Source organism: Sycon ciliatum, chromosome 7 (assembly GCF_964019385.1).
Source record: "Sycon ciliatum chromosome 7, ocSycCili1.1, whole genome shotgun sequence".
In the NCBI taxonomy this organism is placed as follows: Eukaryota; Metazoa; Porifera; class Calcarea; order Leucosolenida; family Sycettidae; genus Sycon; species Sycon ciliatum.
The window spans coordinates 17,547,661-17,566,328 of NC_088649.1; the positions used below are offsets into that span (position 1 = coordinate 17,547,661).

Sequence of the window (18,668 nt, forward strand, 5' to 3'; positions counted from 1 at the left end):
GCGAAAACCAGAGGGGTAAATGACCCACGATCCACCTGGTTAATCCGGTCAGCATACTGTCGCTTCTTCTGGCGCTCATGCTGGGACAACTGACCCGCCACTTCCGGTCCAGACAGCAAAGACGGCCTTGGGTGAGTCACCCGCACATCAAAAAAGGCGTTTTGCTGCCTGGTCCAGAAGCCACGAGCCCGTATGTCCACACGAGCGCCATCAGCTGAGCTGCCAGAGACTGCCTCGCCCTGGAGTGGCATCAGCGGTGGCTCGATCGCCACATCACACACGACGCTGCCGAGGGCGTCCGCAAGGAGATCCCTCAACTCGTTGTGGCGCTGCGTTGGGTAGCCTCCACTGGGGCAAGTGAGTGCGTGATGGCTTGACATCTCCCCTCCACACACACAGGACAATGCAACCCCATCCAGCGATAAATCATACCGCAGACAGAGTGCATCCCTGAAGTCAGATTTATTAAATACTGACCCAGGTATGTGCATGGAAGGGGGAGTGCCAAGCCAAGTGGATACACCACCCTCACCTGCCACATCCACAAGGAGGCGCTGCTGATCCGACAGATCAGGCTTGATCCCAGTCAAGATGTCCAGCTGCTGAGACCGGCGTCGGCCACGAGCCTGAACTGCCAATGCCTTGCTGGTTGAAATTACGTCGGCGACTCGACGCTCGCCCAGACCGACCACCACACACGTCACCATAGGGTCTATCGCATCGCAACAGAGCAGACGCTCAGCCTCGGCACGCACACTCCCGATTCGCATAGCGAGACCGCCGTTTCGTAGGGGCAGAGATAGTAGCTGACGAAGCGCACCGTCAGGCCTGAACGTGTGGCCAGTCAGCGCCGGCAGCAGATCGTCATTGATGGCCCGGTCCAGAGGTGAGTACACGGCTGGGTCGGCAGGGACCACACGCTGTAAGAAGGTCCACCGGGATTGCAGAGACGCAACAAAAAGGCGATAAGCCGCCTGCGGTTGCGTCACAGCCAAGCCAGCAAGGCGCTTCACCAATCGACACATGCCCGCAACCCGATCCAATACAAAGTCATTCTGAAACTGTTGGCTGCCAATGGCTCCACCCAGATACCGCACACCATCAGTCTGGATTCTGACGCCCGTGCCAGCGAAAGCCTCCTGTGCCTCAGCCAGAAGATGCGGTCGGACAAGCAGCACAGTTTTCTTGGCATTCGGGTAGTACCCGTACTGAGGGCCGGCCTCCTCAATGGCAGACCAATACCGACGCAGTGGTTGTATCTTGTCGGCAGCCGCATCATCATCTGCGTACCAGATTTGAGCTGTTGACTCCGATGCTGAACCAAGCTGTGCAGCAAGAGGAACGGTGGCCAATGCGTAAAACGCCATTGCCAGAGGGTCCCCCTGGCAAGTTCCCTCGCGCGAATACAATACCTCTCCGCCATCGAGGTAGAGTGGTATGTCGGCCTGGTATGTATTTACAAACACTCGACCAGCTGCAGGGCAAACCTTTGGTATGTTGTTGATTGCGGCTGCACGGTTCAACGCATTAAACGCATTTGAAGCGTCAACGAGGAGAATGGCAGTGTCCTCATCACGCTCGTACAAGCCAGTGAGGGCTTGGACAGCAACCTCACAGGCGGAGGGGACGCCGACACACAGCTGCCGTGGGACAGTGACGGCCGCAACGTCACGCTCGATCACGGCCATGATCACCTTCCCGACCACTCTCCGGAAAACCTCACCGATCGCTATCGGTCTTACGCCAGGTTGCTTGTCAAGCGGTATTAGTCGACCGGCGAGGAAAGCTCGGAGATGAGATGGGTCAATCTCCTCCACGCACAAACACCTGGCCATGTGGGCAAGGGATGTGCAGAGTGCCTTCGACGCCGCACCGTACATGGAAGCCATCCGCCGCCAAGCCTCCGAATCCAGTGCCGAAGGGCCAGCAGCGCCCTTCATCGCCATGATGGTAGCTCGTACCTTTGTTGATGTTATGGCCTCATAAAGCACGTTATCCGGTGGAGGCGGACCGTCAGGCAGCAGAACGCTTGGCTCAGGGGGAACAGGATCCGGATGCTTTGCCCTCAACGTCTCAAGTACAGTTTGTCCATCCACAATAGATGAAAGAGACAAGACACCACCACCACCACCCTCCTCTACGTTGTGGGCAGCCGTGCCAAGTCGATCACCATAGACTAGCTTAGCGAACTGGACGTCATCTAATCCACCACCCGCAGAGCCACCAGAATGAGGCATCGGCAAATGCGCCTGGATGCACCGAGACTCCCGCAGCAGGGCCGATAAATTACTACTACTACTACTACTACTACTACTACTACTACTACTACTACTACTACTACTACTACTACTACTACTACTACTACTACTACTACTACTACTACTACTACTACTACTACTACTACTACTACTACTACTACTACTACTACTACTACTACTACTACTACTACTACTACTACTACTACTACTACTACTACTACTACTACTACTACTACTACTACTACTACTACTACTACTACTACTACTACTACTACTACTACTACTACTACTACTACTACTACTACTACTACTACTACTACTACTACTACTACTACTACTACTACTACTACTACTACTACTACTACTACTACTACTACTACTACTACTACTACTACTACTACTACTACTACTACTACTACTACTACTACTACTACTACTACTACTACTACTACTACTACTACTACTACTACTACTACTACTACTACTACTACTACTACTACTACTACTACTACTACTACTACTACTACTACTACTACTACTACTACTACTACTACTACTACTACTACTACTACTACTACTACTACTACTACTACTACTACTACTACTACTACTACTACTACTACTACTACTACTACTACTACTACTACTACTACTACTACTACTACTACTACTACTACTACTACTACTACTACTACTACTACTACTACTACTACTACTACTACTACTACTACTACTACTACTACTACTACTACTACTACTACTACTACTACTACTACTACTACTACTACTACTACTACTACTACTACTACTACTACTACTACTACTACTACTACTACTACTACTACTACTACTACTACTACTACTACTACTACTACTACTACTACTACTACTACTACTACTACTACTACTACTACTACTACTACTACTACTACTACTACTACTACTACTACTACTACTACTACTACTACTACTACTACTACTACTACTACTACTACTACTACTACTACTACTACTACTACTACTACTACTACTACTACTACTACTACTACTACTACTACTACTACTACTACTACTACTACTACTACTACTACTACTACTACTACTACTACTACTACTACTACTACTACTACTACTACTACTACTACTACTACTACTACTACTACTACTACTACTACTACTACTACTACTACTACTACTACTACTACTACTACTACTACTACTACTACTACTACTACTACTACTACTACTACTACTACTACTACTACTACTACTACTACTACTACTACTACTACTACTACTACTACTACTACTACTACTACTACTACTACTACTACTACTACTACTACTACTACTACTACTACTACTACTACTACTACTACTACTACTACTACTACTACTACTACTACTACTACTACTACTACTACTACTACTACTACTACTACTACTACTACTACTACTACTACTACTACTACTACTACTACTACTACTACTACTACTACTACTACTACTACTACTACTACTACTACTACTACTACTACTACTACTACTACTACTACTACTACTACTACTACTACTACTACTACTACTACTACTACTACTACTACTACTACTACTACTACTACTACTACTACTACTACTACTACTACTACTACTACTACTACTACTACTACTACTACTACTACTACTACTACTACTACTACTACTACTACTACTACTACTACTACTACTACTACTACTACTACTACTACTACTACTACTACTACTACTACTACTACTACTACTACTACTACTACTACTACTACTACTACTACTACTACTACTACTACTACTACTACTACTACTACTACTACTACTACTACTACTACTACTACTACTACTACTACTACTACTACTACTACTACTACTACTACTACTACTACTACTACTACTACTACTACTACTACTACTACTACTACTACTACTACTACTACTACTACTACTACTACTACTACTACTACTACTACTACTACTACTACTACTACTACTACTACTACTACTACTACTACTACTACTACTACTACTACTACTACTACTACTACTACTACTACTACTACTACTACTACTACTACTACTACTACTACTACTACTACTACTACTACTACTACTACTACTACTACTACTACTACTACTACTACTACTACTACTACTACTACTACTACTACTACTACTACTACTACTACTACTACTACTACTACTACTACTACTACTACTACTACTACTACTACTACTACTACTACTACTACTACTACTACTACTACTACTACTACTACTACTACTACTACTACTACTACTACTACTACTACTACTACTACTACTACTACTACTACTACTACTACTACTACTACTACTACTACTACTACTACTACTACTACTACTACTACTACTACTACTACTACTACTACTACTACTACTACTACTACTACTACTACTACTACTACTACTACTACTACTACTACTACTACTACTACTACTACTACTACTACTACTACTACTACTACTACTACTACTACTACTACTACTACTACTACTACTACTACTACTACTACTACTACTACTACTACTACTACTACTACTACTACTACTACTACTACTACTACTACTACTACTACTACTACTACTACTACTACTACTACTACTACTACTACTACTACTACTACTACTACTACTACTACTACTACTACTACTACTACTACTACTACTACTACTACTACTACTACTACTACTACTACTACTACTACTACTACTACTACTACTACTACTACTACTACTACTACTACTACTACTACTACTACTACTACTACTACTACTACTACTACTACTACTACTACTACTACTACTACTACTACTACTACTACTACTACTACTACTACTACTACTACTACTACTACTACTACTACTACTACTACTACTACTACTACTACTACTACTACTACTACTACTACTACTACTACTACTACTACTACTACTACTACTACTACTACTACTACTACTACTACTACTACTACTACTACTACTACTACTACTACTACTACTACTACTACTACTACTACTACTACTACTACTACTACTACTACTACTACTACTACTACTACTACTACTACTACTACTACTACTACTACTACTACTACTACTACTACTACTACTACTACTACTACTACTACTACTACTACTACTACTACTACTACTACTACTACTACTACTACTACTACTACTACTACTACTACTACTACTACTACTACTACTACTACTACTACTACTACTACTACTACTACTACTACTACTACTACTACTACTACTACTACTACTACTACTACTACTACTACTACTACTACTACTACTACTACTACTACTACTACTACTACTACTACTACTACTACTACTACTACTACTACTACTACTACTACTACTACTACTACTACTACTACTACTACTACTACTACTACTACTACTACTACTACTACTACTACTACTACTACTACTACTACTACTACTACTACTACTACTACTACTACTACTACTACTACTACTACTACTACTACTACTACTACTACTACTGAGGCGCTGAGGCGGAGCGGGAGTATTCCACTTCTGTTGCGGTGACGGAGCCGCTTGTACGTCTGATGGTCGGTGATGGTTCGGGGAGTGCCGTCCCCGATGGCGAGGAGGTGTCTTTGGCATCGCCTCAGAATCCACCCTTGTCGGTTGCTTCTGCTTCTGCTGCGTCCGTGCCCGATGGCGAGGAGGTGTCTTTAGCATCGCACCGGAATCCACCATTGTCGGTTGCTTCTGCTTCTGCTGCGTCTTCTGCTGCGTCCGTTCGTGATCCTCCTGGACCTGTGACCCGACCAGAACCTGGGGTCCACACCACCCAGCCGGTTCGTGATAACCCGTCAGTCGCAGCCGTTACCGAGTCCCGCAAGCGAGCGGTCTCACGTCGCAAGGACAAGGAGAAGTCGCAGAAGGCACTAGTCGCGGCGTTGTATCCCGATCTGCCACCGCCTCAGAAATGCCTCACAGATATCGCCGGTGAGAAGGGCGTGTCGTCATGGCTGACGTGTGCCCCGCTTACTGCGCACCGGACAATCCTGAACAAGTCCGACTTTCGAGATGCGGTGTGCATACGCTATGGGTACCTGCCACTGGATGTCCCGTGCAAATGCGCTTGTGGAGCGGACACCACCCTACACCACTCGATGACGTGTCCACATGGGGGGTACCCGATGGCACGTCATGACGAAATCCGGGACACCCTGGCGGCTGTCCTTGGCGATGTCGTGCCAGACGTGGAGGTCGAGCCTAGACTGCTCCCTCTCGATGGCGAGGTGCTCGCCGGCCGGACCGCCAATCGCAGCGCTGAAGCTCGTTTGGACATCAGGGCCGGGGGTTTCTGGACAAGGCAGCAGGACGCTTTCTTTGATGTCAGGGTCACCCACCCTAAAGCGTCCCTGCTGTCGCGTTCGGAAGCCCTTGGCCAACTGCGCACCAGCGAGTTGGAGAAGAAGCGAAAATACTGCCAGAGGATCACGGACGTCGAGCGAGGTGCCTTCACTCCGTTGGTGTTTGCTACGAATGGCATGGCTGGGGCAGAGTGTGGAATGTTCCTGAAGCGGCTTGTTCAGCGCGTGGTGGAGAAGCACTCTGACCTACAGTACTCCGTCGTCATGCACCATCTTCGTGCCAAGATTGCCTTCTGCCTCCTCCGCTGGGCCGTAACCTGTCTGCGTGGATGCCGGGGAGCTCGGGGCGTACGCCGTGGCAATTCGTTTGTCACGGAGTGCAGGCTGCTCCGGTAGTGGCATGGGGCTGTGTGGCCGATCCTAAACGGATGTTGTGACGTAACGGACATATCTGTTTTTGAGCATGTCTTTGTTTTCTTTTGTTTTGTTTTTTGTTTTTGTTTTTTTGTTTTTTGGTTCTACTTTTATAATAGTTTGTTTTGTTTTGTTTATCGGACAGATCGAAATAAGCATTCACACGCAGACAAATTATACATCCACCACCCTATTGGTTTATGATGTTTTTACACATTTACCCCCAATAGGCTATTTATCAGACTCGAGTTTTCAACTTACACATTCCACATTCACCACTCAATCGGCTTTTGGTTTGTTCACACATACGTACCATACGCGATCTATTGGACTTGGGTTTTACCTTGTGTCCTTTTTTGCAGTCAGCAGATTCTTTTGTTGGACATTGTTTATTGAGTTTCTTGTTGCTTTTGGTTTACGCATATGCGTCATTTGCCCGTAAAAGAGGCCTTGTTACTACTACTACTACTACTACTACTACTACTACTACTACTACTACTACTACTACTACTACTACTACTACTACTACTACTACTACTACTACTACTACTACTACTACTACTACTACTACTACTACTACTACTACTACTACTACTACTACTACTACTACTACTACTACTACTACTACTACTACTACTACTACTACTACTACTACTACTACTACTACTACTACTACTACTACTACTACTACTACTACTACTACTACTACTACTACTACTACTACTACTACTACTACTACTACTACTACTACTACTACTACTACTACTACTACTACTACTACTACTACTACTACTACTACTACTACTACTACTACTACTACTACTACTACTACTACTACTACTACTACTACTACTACTACTACTACTACTACTACTACTACTACTACTACTACTACTACTACTACTACTACTACTACTACTACTACTACTACTACTACTACTACTACTACTACTACTACTACTACTACTACTACTACTACTACTACTACTACTACTACTACTACTACTACTACTACTACTACTACTACTACTACTACTACTACTACTACTACTACTACTACTACTACTACTACTACTACTACTACTACTACTACTACTACTACTACTACTACTACTACTACTACTACTACTACTACTACTACTACTACTACTACTACTACTACTACTACTACTACTACTACTACTACTACTACTACTACTACTACTACTACTACTACTACTACTACTACTACTACTACTACTACTACTACTACTACTACTACTACTACTACTACTACTACTACTACTACTACTACTACTACTACTACTACTACTACTACTACTACTACTACTACTACTACTACTACTACTACTACTACTACTACTACTACTACTACTACTACTACTACTACTACTACTACTACTACTACTACTACTACTACTACTACTACTACTACTACTACTACTACTACTACTACTACTACTACTACTACTACTACTACTACTACTACTACTACTACTACTACTACTACTACTACTACTACTACTACTACTACTACTACTACTACTACTACTACTACTACTACTACTACTACTACTACTACTACTACTACTACTACTACTACTACTACTACTACTACTACTACTACTACTACTACTACTACTACTACTACTACTACTACTACTACTACTACTACTACTACTACTACTACTACTACTACTACTACTACTACTACTACTACTACTACTACTACTACTACTACTACTACTACTACTACTACTACTACTACTACTACTACTACTACTACTACTACTACTACTACTACTACTACTACTACTACTACTACTACTACTACTACTACTACTACTACTACTACTACTACTACTACTACTACTACTACTACTACTACTACTACTACTACTACTACTACTACTACTACTACTACTACTACTACTACTACTACTACTACTACTACTACTACTACTACTACTACTACTACTACTACTACTACTACTACTACTACTACTACTACTACTACTACTACTACTACTACTACTACTACTACTACTACTACTACTACTACTACTACTACTACTACTACTACTACTACTACTACTACTACTACTACTACTACTACTACTACTACTACTACTACTACTACTACTACTACTACTACTACTACTACTACTACTACTACTACTACTACTACTACTACTACTACTACTACTACTACTACTACTACTACTACTACTACTACTACTACTACTACTACTACTACTACTACTACTACTACTACTACTACTACTACTACTACTACTACTACTACTACTACTACTACTACTACTACTACTACTACTACTACTACTACTACTACTGAGGCGCTGAGGCGGAGCGGGAGTATTCCACTTCTGTTGCGGTGACGGAGCCGCTTGTACGTCTGATGGTCGGTGATGGTTCGGGGAGTGCCGTCCCCGATGGCGAGGAGGTGTCTTTGGCATCGCCTCAGAATCCACCCTTGTCGGTTGCTTCTGCTTCTGCTGCGTCCGTGCCCGATGGCGAGGAGGTGTCTTTAGCATCGCACCGGAATCCACCATTGTCGGTTGCTTCTGCTTCTGCTGCGTCTTCTGCTGCGTCCGTTCGTGATCCTCCTGGACCTGTGACCCGACCAGAACCTGGGGTCCACACCACCCAGCCGGTTCGTGATAACCCGTCAGTCGCAGCCGTTACCGAGTCCCGCAAGCGAGCGGTCTCACGTCGCAAGGACAAGGAGAAGTCGCAGAAGGCACTAGTCGCGGCGTTGTATCCCGATCTGCCACCGCCTCAGAAATGCCTCACAGATATCGCCGGTGAGAAGGGCGTGTCGTCATGGCTGACGTGTGCCCCGCTTACTGCGCACCGGACAATCCTGAACAAGTCCGACTTTCGAGATGCGGTGTGCATACGCTATGGGTACCTGCCACTGGATGTCCCGTGCAAATGCGCTTGTGGAGCGGACACCACCCTACACCACTCGATGACGTGTCCACATGGGGGGTACCCGATGGCACGTCATGACGAAATCCGGGACACCCTGGCGGCTGTCCTTGGCGATGTCGTGCCAGACGTGGAGGTCGAGCCTAGACTGCTCCCTCTCGATGGCGAGGTGCTCGCCGGCCGGACCGCCAATCGCAGCGCTGAAGCTCGTTTGGACATCAGGGCCGGGGGTTTCTGGACAAGGCAGCAGGACGCTTTCTTTGATGTCAGGGTCACCCACCCTAAAGCGTCCCTGCTGTCGCGTTCGGAAGCCCTTGGCCAACTGCGCACCAGCGAGTTGGAGAAGAAGCGAAAATACTGCCAGAGGATCACGGACGTCGAGCGAGGTGCCTTCACTCCGTTGGTGTTTGCTACGAATGGCATGGCTGGGGCAGAGTGTGGAATGTTCCTGAAGCGGCTTGTTCAGCGCGTGGTGGAGAAGCACTCTGACCTACAGTACTCCGTCGTCATGCACCATCTTCGTGCCAAGATTGCCTTCTGCCTCCTCCGCTGGGCCGTAACCTGTCTGCGTGGATGCCGGGGAGCTCGGGGCGTACGCCGTGGCAATTCGTTTGTCACGGAGTGCAGGCTGCTCCGGTAGTGGCATGGGGCTGTGTGGCCGATCCTAAACGGATGTTGTGACGTAACGGACATATCTGTTTTTGAGCATGTCTTTGTTTTCTTTTGTTTTGTTTTTTGTTTTTGTTTTTTTGTTTTTTGGTTCTACTTTTATAATAGTTTGTTTTGTTTTGTTTATCGGACAGATCGAAATAAGCATTCACACGCAGACAAATTATACATCCACCACCCTATTGGTTTATGATGTTTTTACACATTTACCCCCAATAGGCTATTTATCAGACTCGAGTTTTCAACTTACACATTCCACATTCACCACTCAATCGGCTTTTGGTTTGTTCACACATACGTACCATACGCGATCTATTGGACTTGGGTTTTACCTTGTGTCCTTTTTTGCAGTCAGCAGATTCTTTTGTTGGACATTGTTTATTGAGTTTCTTGTTGCTTTTGGTTTACGCATATGCGTCATTTGCCCGTAAAAGAGGCCTTGTTACTACTACTACTACTACTACTACTACTACTACTACTACTACTACTACTACTACTACTACTACTACTACTACTACTACTACTACTACTACTACTACTACTACTACTACTACTACTACTACTACTACTACTACTACTACTACTACTACTACTACTACTACTACTACTACTACTACTACTACTACTACTACTACTACTACTACTACTACTACTACTACTACTACTACTACTACTACTACTACTACTACTACTACTACTACTACTACTACTACTACTACTACTACTACTACTACTACTACTACTACTACTACTACTACTACTACTACTACTACTACTACTACTACTACTACTACTACTACTACTACTACTACTACTACTACTACTACTACTACTACTACTACTACTACTACTACTACTACTACTACTACTACTACTACTACTACTACTACTACTACTACTACTACTACTACTACTACTACTACTACTACTACTACTACTACTACTACTACTACTACTACTACTACTACTACTACTACTACTACTACTACTACTACTACTACTACTACTACTACTACTACTACTACTACTACTACTACTACTACTACTACTACTACTACTACTACTACTACTACTACTACTACTACTACTACTACTACTACTACTACTACTACTACTACTACTACTACTACTACTACTACTACTACTACTACTACTACTACTACTACTACTACTACTACTACTACTACTACTACTACTACTACTACTACTACTACTACTACTACTACTACTACTACTACTACTACTACTACTACTACTACTACTACTACTACTACTACTACTACTACTACTACTACTACTACTACTACTACTACTACTACTACTACTACTACTACTACTACTACTACTACTACTACTACTACTACTACTACTACTACTACTACTACTACTACTACTACTACTACTACTACTACTACTACTACTACTACTACTACTACTACTACTACTACTACTACTACTACTACTACTACTACTACTACTACTACTACTACTACTACTACTACTACTACTACTACTACTACTACTACTACTACTACTACTACTACTACTACTACTACTACTACTACTACTACTACTACTACTACTACTACTACTACTACTACTACTACTACTACTACTACTACTACTACTACTACTACTACTACTACTACTACTACTACTACTACTACTACTACTACTACTACTACTACTACTACTACTACTACTACTACTACTACTACTACTACTACTACTACTACTACTACTACTACTACTACTACTACTACTACTACTACTACTACTACTACTACTACTACTACTACTACTACTACTACTACTACTACTACTACTACTACTACTACTACTACTACTACTACTACTACTACTACTACTACTACTACTACTACTACTACTACTACTACTACTACTACTACTACTACTACTACTACTACTACTACTACTACTACTACTACTACTACTACTACTACTACTACTACTACTACTACTACTACTACTACTACTACTACTACTACTACTACTACTACTACTACTACTACTACTACTACTACTACTACTACTACTACTACTACTACTACTACTACTACTACTACTACTACTACTACTACTACTACTACTACTACTACTACTACTACTACTACTACTACTACTACTACTACTACTACTACTACTACTACTACTACTACTACTACTACTACTACTACTACTACTACTACTACTACTACTACTACTACTACTACTACTACTACTACTACTACTACTACTACTACTACTACTACTACTACTACTACTACTACTACTACTACTACTACTACTACTACTACTACTACTACTACTACTACTACTACTGAGGCGCTGAGGCGGAGCGGGAGTATTCCACTTCTGTTGCGGTGACGGAGCCGCTTGTACGTCTGATGGTCGGTGATGGTTCGGGGAGTGCCGTCCCCGATGGCGAGGAGGTGTCTTTGGCATCGCCTCAGAATCCACCCTTGTCGGTTGCTTCTGCTTCTGCTGCGTCCGTGCCCGATGGCGAGGAGGTGTCTTTAGCATCGCACCGGAATCCACCATTGTCGGTTGCTTCTGCTTCTGCTGCGTCTTCTGCTGCGTCCGTTCGTGATCCTCCTGGACCTGTGACCCGACCAGAACCTGGGGTCCACACCACCCAGCCGGTTCGTGATAACCCGTCAGTCGCAGCCGTTACCGAGTCCCGCAAGCGAGCGGTCTCACGTCGCAAGGACAAGGAGAAGTCGCAGAAGGCACTAGTCGCGGCGTTGTATCCCGATCTGCCACCGCCTCAGAAATGCCTCACAGATATCGCCGGTGAGAAGGGCGTGTCGTCATGGCTGACGTGTGCCCCGCTTACTGCGCACCGGACAATCCTGAACAAGTCCGACTTTCGAGATGCGGTGTGCATACGCTATGGGTACCTGCCACTGGATGTCCCGTGCAAATGCGCTTGTGGAGCGGACACCACCCTACACCACTCGATGACGTGTCCACATGGGGGGTACCCGATGGCACGTCATGACGAAATCCGGGACACCCTGGCGGCTGTCCTTGGCGATGTCGTGCCAGACGTGGAGGTCGAGCCTAGACTGCTCCCTCTCGATGGCGAGGTGCTCGCCGGCCGGACCGCCAATCGCAGCGCTGAAGCTCGTTTGGACATCAGGGCCGGGGGTTTCTGGACAAGGCAGCAGGACGCTTTCTTTGATGTCAGGGTCACCCACCCTAAAGCGTCCCTGCTGTCGCGTTCGGAAGCCCTTGGCCAACTGCGCACCAGCGAGTTGGAGAAGAAGCGAAAATACTGCCAGAGGATCACGGACGTCGAGCGAGGTGCCTTCACTCCGTTGGTGTTTGCTACGAATGGCATGGCTGGGGCAGAGTGTGGAATGTTCCTGAAGCGGCTTGTTCAGCGCGTGGTGGAGAAGCACTCTGACCTACAGTACTCCGTCGTCATGCACCATCTTCGTGCCAAGATTGCCTTCTGCCTCCTCCGCTGGGCCGTAACCTGTCTGCGTGGATGCCGGGGAGCTCGGGGCGTACGCCGTGGCAATTCGTTTGTCACGGAGTGCAGGCTGCTCCGGTAGTGGCATGGGGCTGTGTGGCCGATCCTAAACGGATGTTGTGACGTAACGGACATATCTGTTTTTGAGCATGTCTTTGTTTTCTTTTGTTTTGTTTTGTTTTTTTTTTTTTTTTTTTTTTGGTTCTACTTTTATAATAGTTTGTTTTGTTTTGTTTATCGGACAGATCGAAATAAGCATTCACACGCAGACAAATTATACATCCACCACCCTATTGGTTTATGATGTTTTTACACATTTACCCCCAATAGGCTATTTATCAGACTCGAGTTTTCAACTTACACATTCCACATTCACCACTCAATCGGCTTTTGGTTTGTTCACACATACGTACCATACGCGATCTATTGGACTTGGGTTTTACCTTGTGTCCTTTTTTGCAGTCAGCAGATTCTTTTGTTGGACATTGTTTATTGAGTTTCTTGTTGCTTTTGGTTTACGCATATGCGTCATTTGCCCGTAAAAGAGGCCTTGTTACTACTACTACTACTACTACTACTACTACTACTACTACTACTACTACTACTACTACTACTACTACTACTACTACTACTACTACTACTACTACTACTACTACTACTACTACTACTACTACTACTACTACTACTACTACTACTACTACTACTACTACTACTACTACTACTACTACTACTACTACTACTACTACTACTACTACTACTACTACTACTACTACTACTACTACTACTACTACTACTACTACTACTACTACTACTACTACTACTACTACTACTACTACTACTACTACTACTACTACTACTACTACTACTACTACTACTACTACTACTACTACTACTACTACTACTACTACTACTACTACTACTACTACTACTACTACTACTACTACTACTACTACTACTACTACTACTACTACTACTACTACTACTACTACTACTACTACTACTACTACTACTACTACTACTACTACTACTACTACTACTACTACTACTACTACTACTACTACTACTACTACTACTACTACTACTACTACTACTACTACTACTACTACTACTACTACTACTACTACTACTACTACTACTACTACTACTACTACTACTACTACTACTACTACTACTACTACTACTACTACTACTACTACTACTACTACTACTACTACTACTACTACTACTACTACTACTACTACTACTACTACTACTACTACTACTACTACTACTACTACTACTACTACTACTACTACTACTACTACTACTACTACTACTACTACTACTACTACTACTACTACTACTACTACTACTACTACTACTACTACTACTACTACTACTACTACTACTACTACTACTACTACTACTACTACTACTACTACTACTACTACTACTACTACTACTACTACTACTACTACTACTACTACTACTACTACTACTACTACTACTACTACTACTACTACTACTACTACTACTACTACTACTACTACTACTACTACTACTACTACTACTACTACTACTACTACTACTACTACTACTACTACTACTACTACTACTACTACTACTACTACTACTACTACTACTACTACTACTACTACTACTACTACTACTACTACTACTACTACTACTACTACTACTACTACTACTACTACTACTACTACTACTACTACTACTACTACTACTACTACTACTACTACTACTACTACTACTACTACTACTACTACTACTACTACTACTACTACTACTACTACTACTACTACTACTACTACTACTACTACTACTACTACTACTACTACTACTACTACTACTACTACTACTACTACTACTACTACTACTACTACTACTACTACTACTACTACTACTACTACTACTACTACTACTACTACTACTACTACTACTACTACTACTACTACTACTACTACTACTACTACTACTACTACTACTACTACTACTACTACTACTACTACTACTACTACTACTACTACTACTACTACTACTACTACTACTACTACTACTACTACTACTACTACTACTACTACTACTACTACTACTACTACTACTACTACTACTACTACTACTACTACTACTACTACTACTACTACTACTACTACTACTACTACTACTACTACTACTACTACTACTACTACTACTACTACTACTACTACTACTACTACTACTACTACTACTACTACTACTACTACTACTACTACTACTACTACTACTACTACTACTACTACTACTACTACTACTACTACTACTACTACTACTACTACTACTACTACTACTACTACTACTACTACTACTACTACTACTACTACTACTACTACTACTACTACTACTACTACTACTACTACTACTACTACTACTACTACTACTACTACTACTACTACTACTACTACTACTACTACTACTACTACTACTACTACTACTACTACTACTACTACTACTACTACTACTACTACTACTACTACTACTACTACTACTACTACTACTACTACTACTACTACTACTACTACTACTACTACTACTACTACTACTACTACTACTACTACTACTACTACTACTACTACTACTACTACTACTACTACTACTAGTGACAAGCCTCTTTTACGGGCAAAATAGCGGAAACGTGAAATCGTAAATCATTGAAGATTAATTCAATTAAAAAAAAGAAAACTCCTTTAAATAACGTCAAATCAATTAGTAAATCCAATGTCAAATCCAATGTCAAATCCAATGTCAAAAGAAGAAAACTTTAAACTCAAAGTGAAAATTAAAGTAACAGGTCCCGTCATGTATGCAAGTCTAAGCCAATGTCAATATAAATTACCTGTCATGAATGTTATGAATGGATGTGCATGCATTGTGGAGAACTGTCCATACACCTATCCAATTCAACAAATAGACAGACAAATGACAACAGAGTGAAGTACCTACATTGTACATACATCCTACACCGTACCATCGGCAGCGAGTCCACCCGGTGCCAAGCCGGCGTCTCAGCAGCCCCCTTGCCATGGCAACAGCTCATCGGCCACCCATCTGCCGGCACTCCACCAGGAAAGACGACTGGCGACGCCGCTGATACGAGGCCCGGCACCCGCGGAAACAGGTGACGGCCCACCGAAGTAAGCAAAATGAGATGCGTACCCGCAACCGGTTGATGAGGATGGAGTACGGGATATCGGTGTGACGCCTGGACAGGTATGTCGCCAACGTCGATAGAAATTTCGCGCACTCCGGTGCCGCCAGGCCCTGCGTCGTAAACACAAGCGGCGTAAATGACGCACGCTCGATGTTGACGATCCGTGGCCCATACTCGGCCTTCTTACGCCGCTCGTGAGACCTGAGCTGGCCAAGGACTTCTGAACGAGACAGCACAGACGCCTTAGGGTGGGTTACCCTAACATCAAAATAGGCGTCCTGCTGCCTTGTCCAGAAGCCCCTGGCTCGGATGTCCGCTCGGGCCTCGTCCTGGCGATTCAGCTGGCGTCCGGGTAGATCCTCCCCATGCATGGCCGCCAGCCTAGGCTCCTTTTCAACGTCCTGGGCGACATCAACCAACACCTCCGCGAGCAGATCACGGATGTTGTCGTGACGCGCACCAGGATAGCCGCCGGTCGGGCATACAAACATGTGATCCCGCACGGCAGGCTGACCACACACACAGGTTGCCGCGGTGTCCCTGAGATCCAGGTCGTAACGGATACAGAGAGCGTCTCTGAAGTCATTACAATTCAGCACGGTGCCGTACCGGGACATCGGGTCCGCCGTCAGCCATGACGATATGCCGGGCTCACCCGCAATCTCGATTAACAACTGCTGCGGGGGCGATAGCTCACGAGAAACGGCAGCAGCCAGATCCGATGCCTGGCGGTCCCTCTCCCGCCGCATGGCAACAGCACGAGTCCGTGCGACTACTACTACTACTACTACTAATACTACTACTACTACTACTACTACTACTACTACTACTACTACTACTACTACTACTACTACTACTACTACTACTACTACTACTACTACTACTACTACTACTACTAACTACTACTACTACTACTACTACTACTACTACTACTACTACTACTACTACTACTACTACTACTACTACTACTACTACTACTACTACTACTACTACTACTACTACTACTACTACTACTACTACTACTACTACTACTACTACTACTACTACTACTACTACTACTACTACTACTACTACTACTACTACTACTACTACTACTACTACTACTACTACTACTACTACTACTACTACTACTACTACTACTACTACTACTACTACTACTACTACTACTACTACTACTACTACTACTACTACTACTACTACTACTACTACTACTACTACTACTACTACTACTACTACTACTACTACTACTACTACTA

The 18,668-nt window shown here is 43.5% G+C and overlaps 2 protein-coding genes across 2 annotated transcripts; both read right to left on the reverse strand.

Annotated features, from left to right (window-relative positions):
* Positions 1–2,582: 2,582 nt before the first annotated feature.
* LOC135821127 (uncharacterized protein DDB_G0271670-like) lies at positions 2,583–3,551 on the reverse strand (the record flags this gene model as incomplete). Its single annotated transcript, XM_065334194.1, has 1 exon — positions 2,583–3,551. A coding segment is annotated over one exon (969 nt), but the record flags the coding sequence as incomplete, so codon positions are not given.
* Positions 3,552–8,418: 4,867 nt separating this feature from the next.
* LOC135821040 (uncharacterized protein DDB_G0271670-like) lies at positions 8,419–9,387 on the reverse strand (the record flags this gene model as incomplete). The annotated part of the gene is made up of 1 exon (XM_065334101.1): positions 8,419–9,387. A coding segment is annotated over one exon (969 nt), but the record flags the coding sequence as incomplete, so codon positions are not given.
* Positions 9,388–18,668: the final 9,281 nt, after the last annotated feature.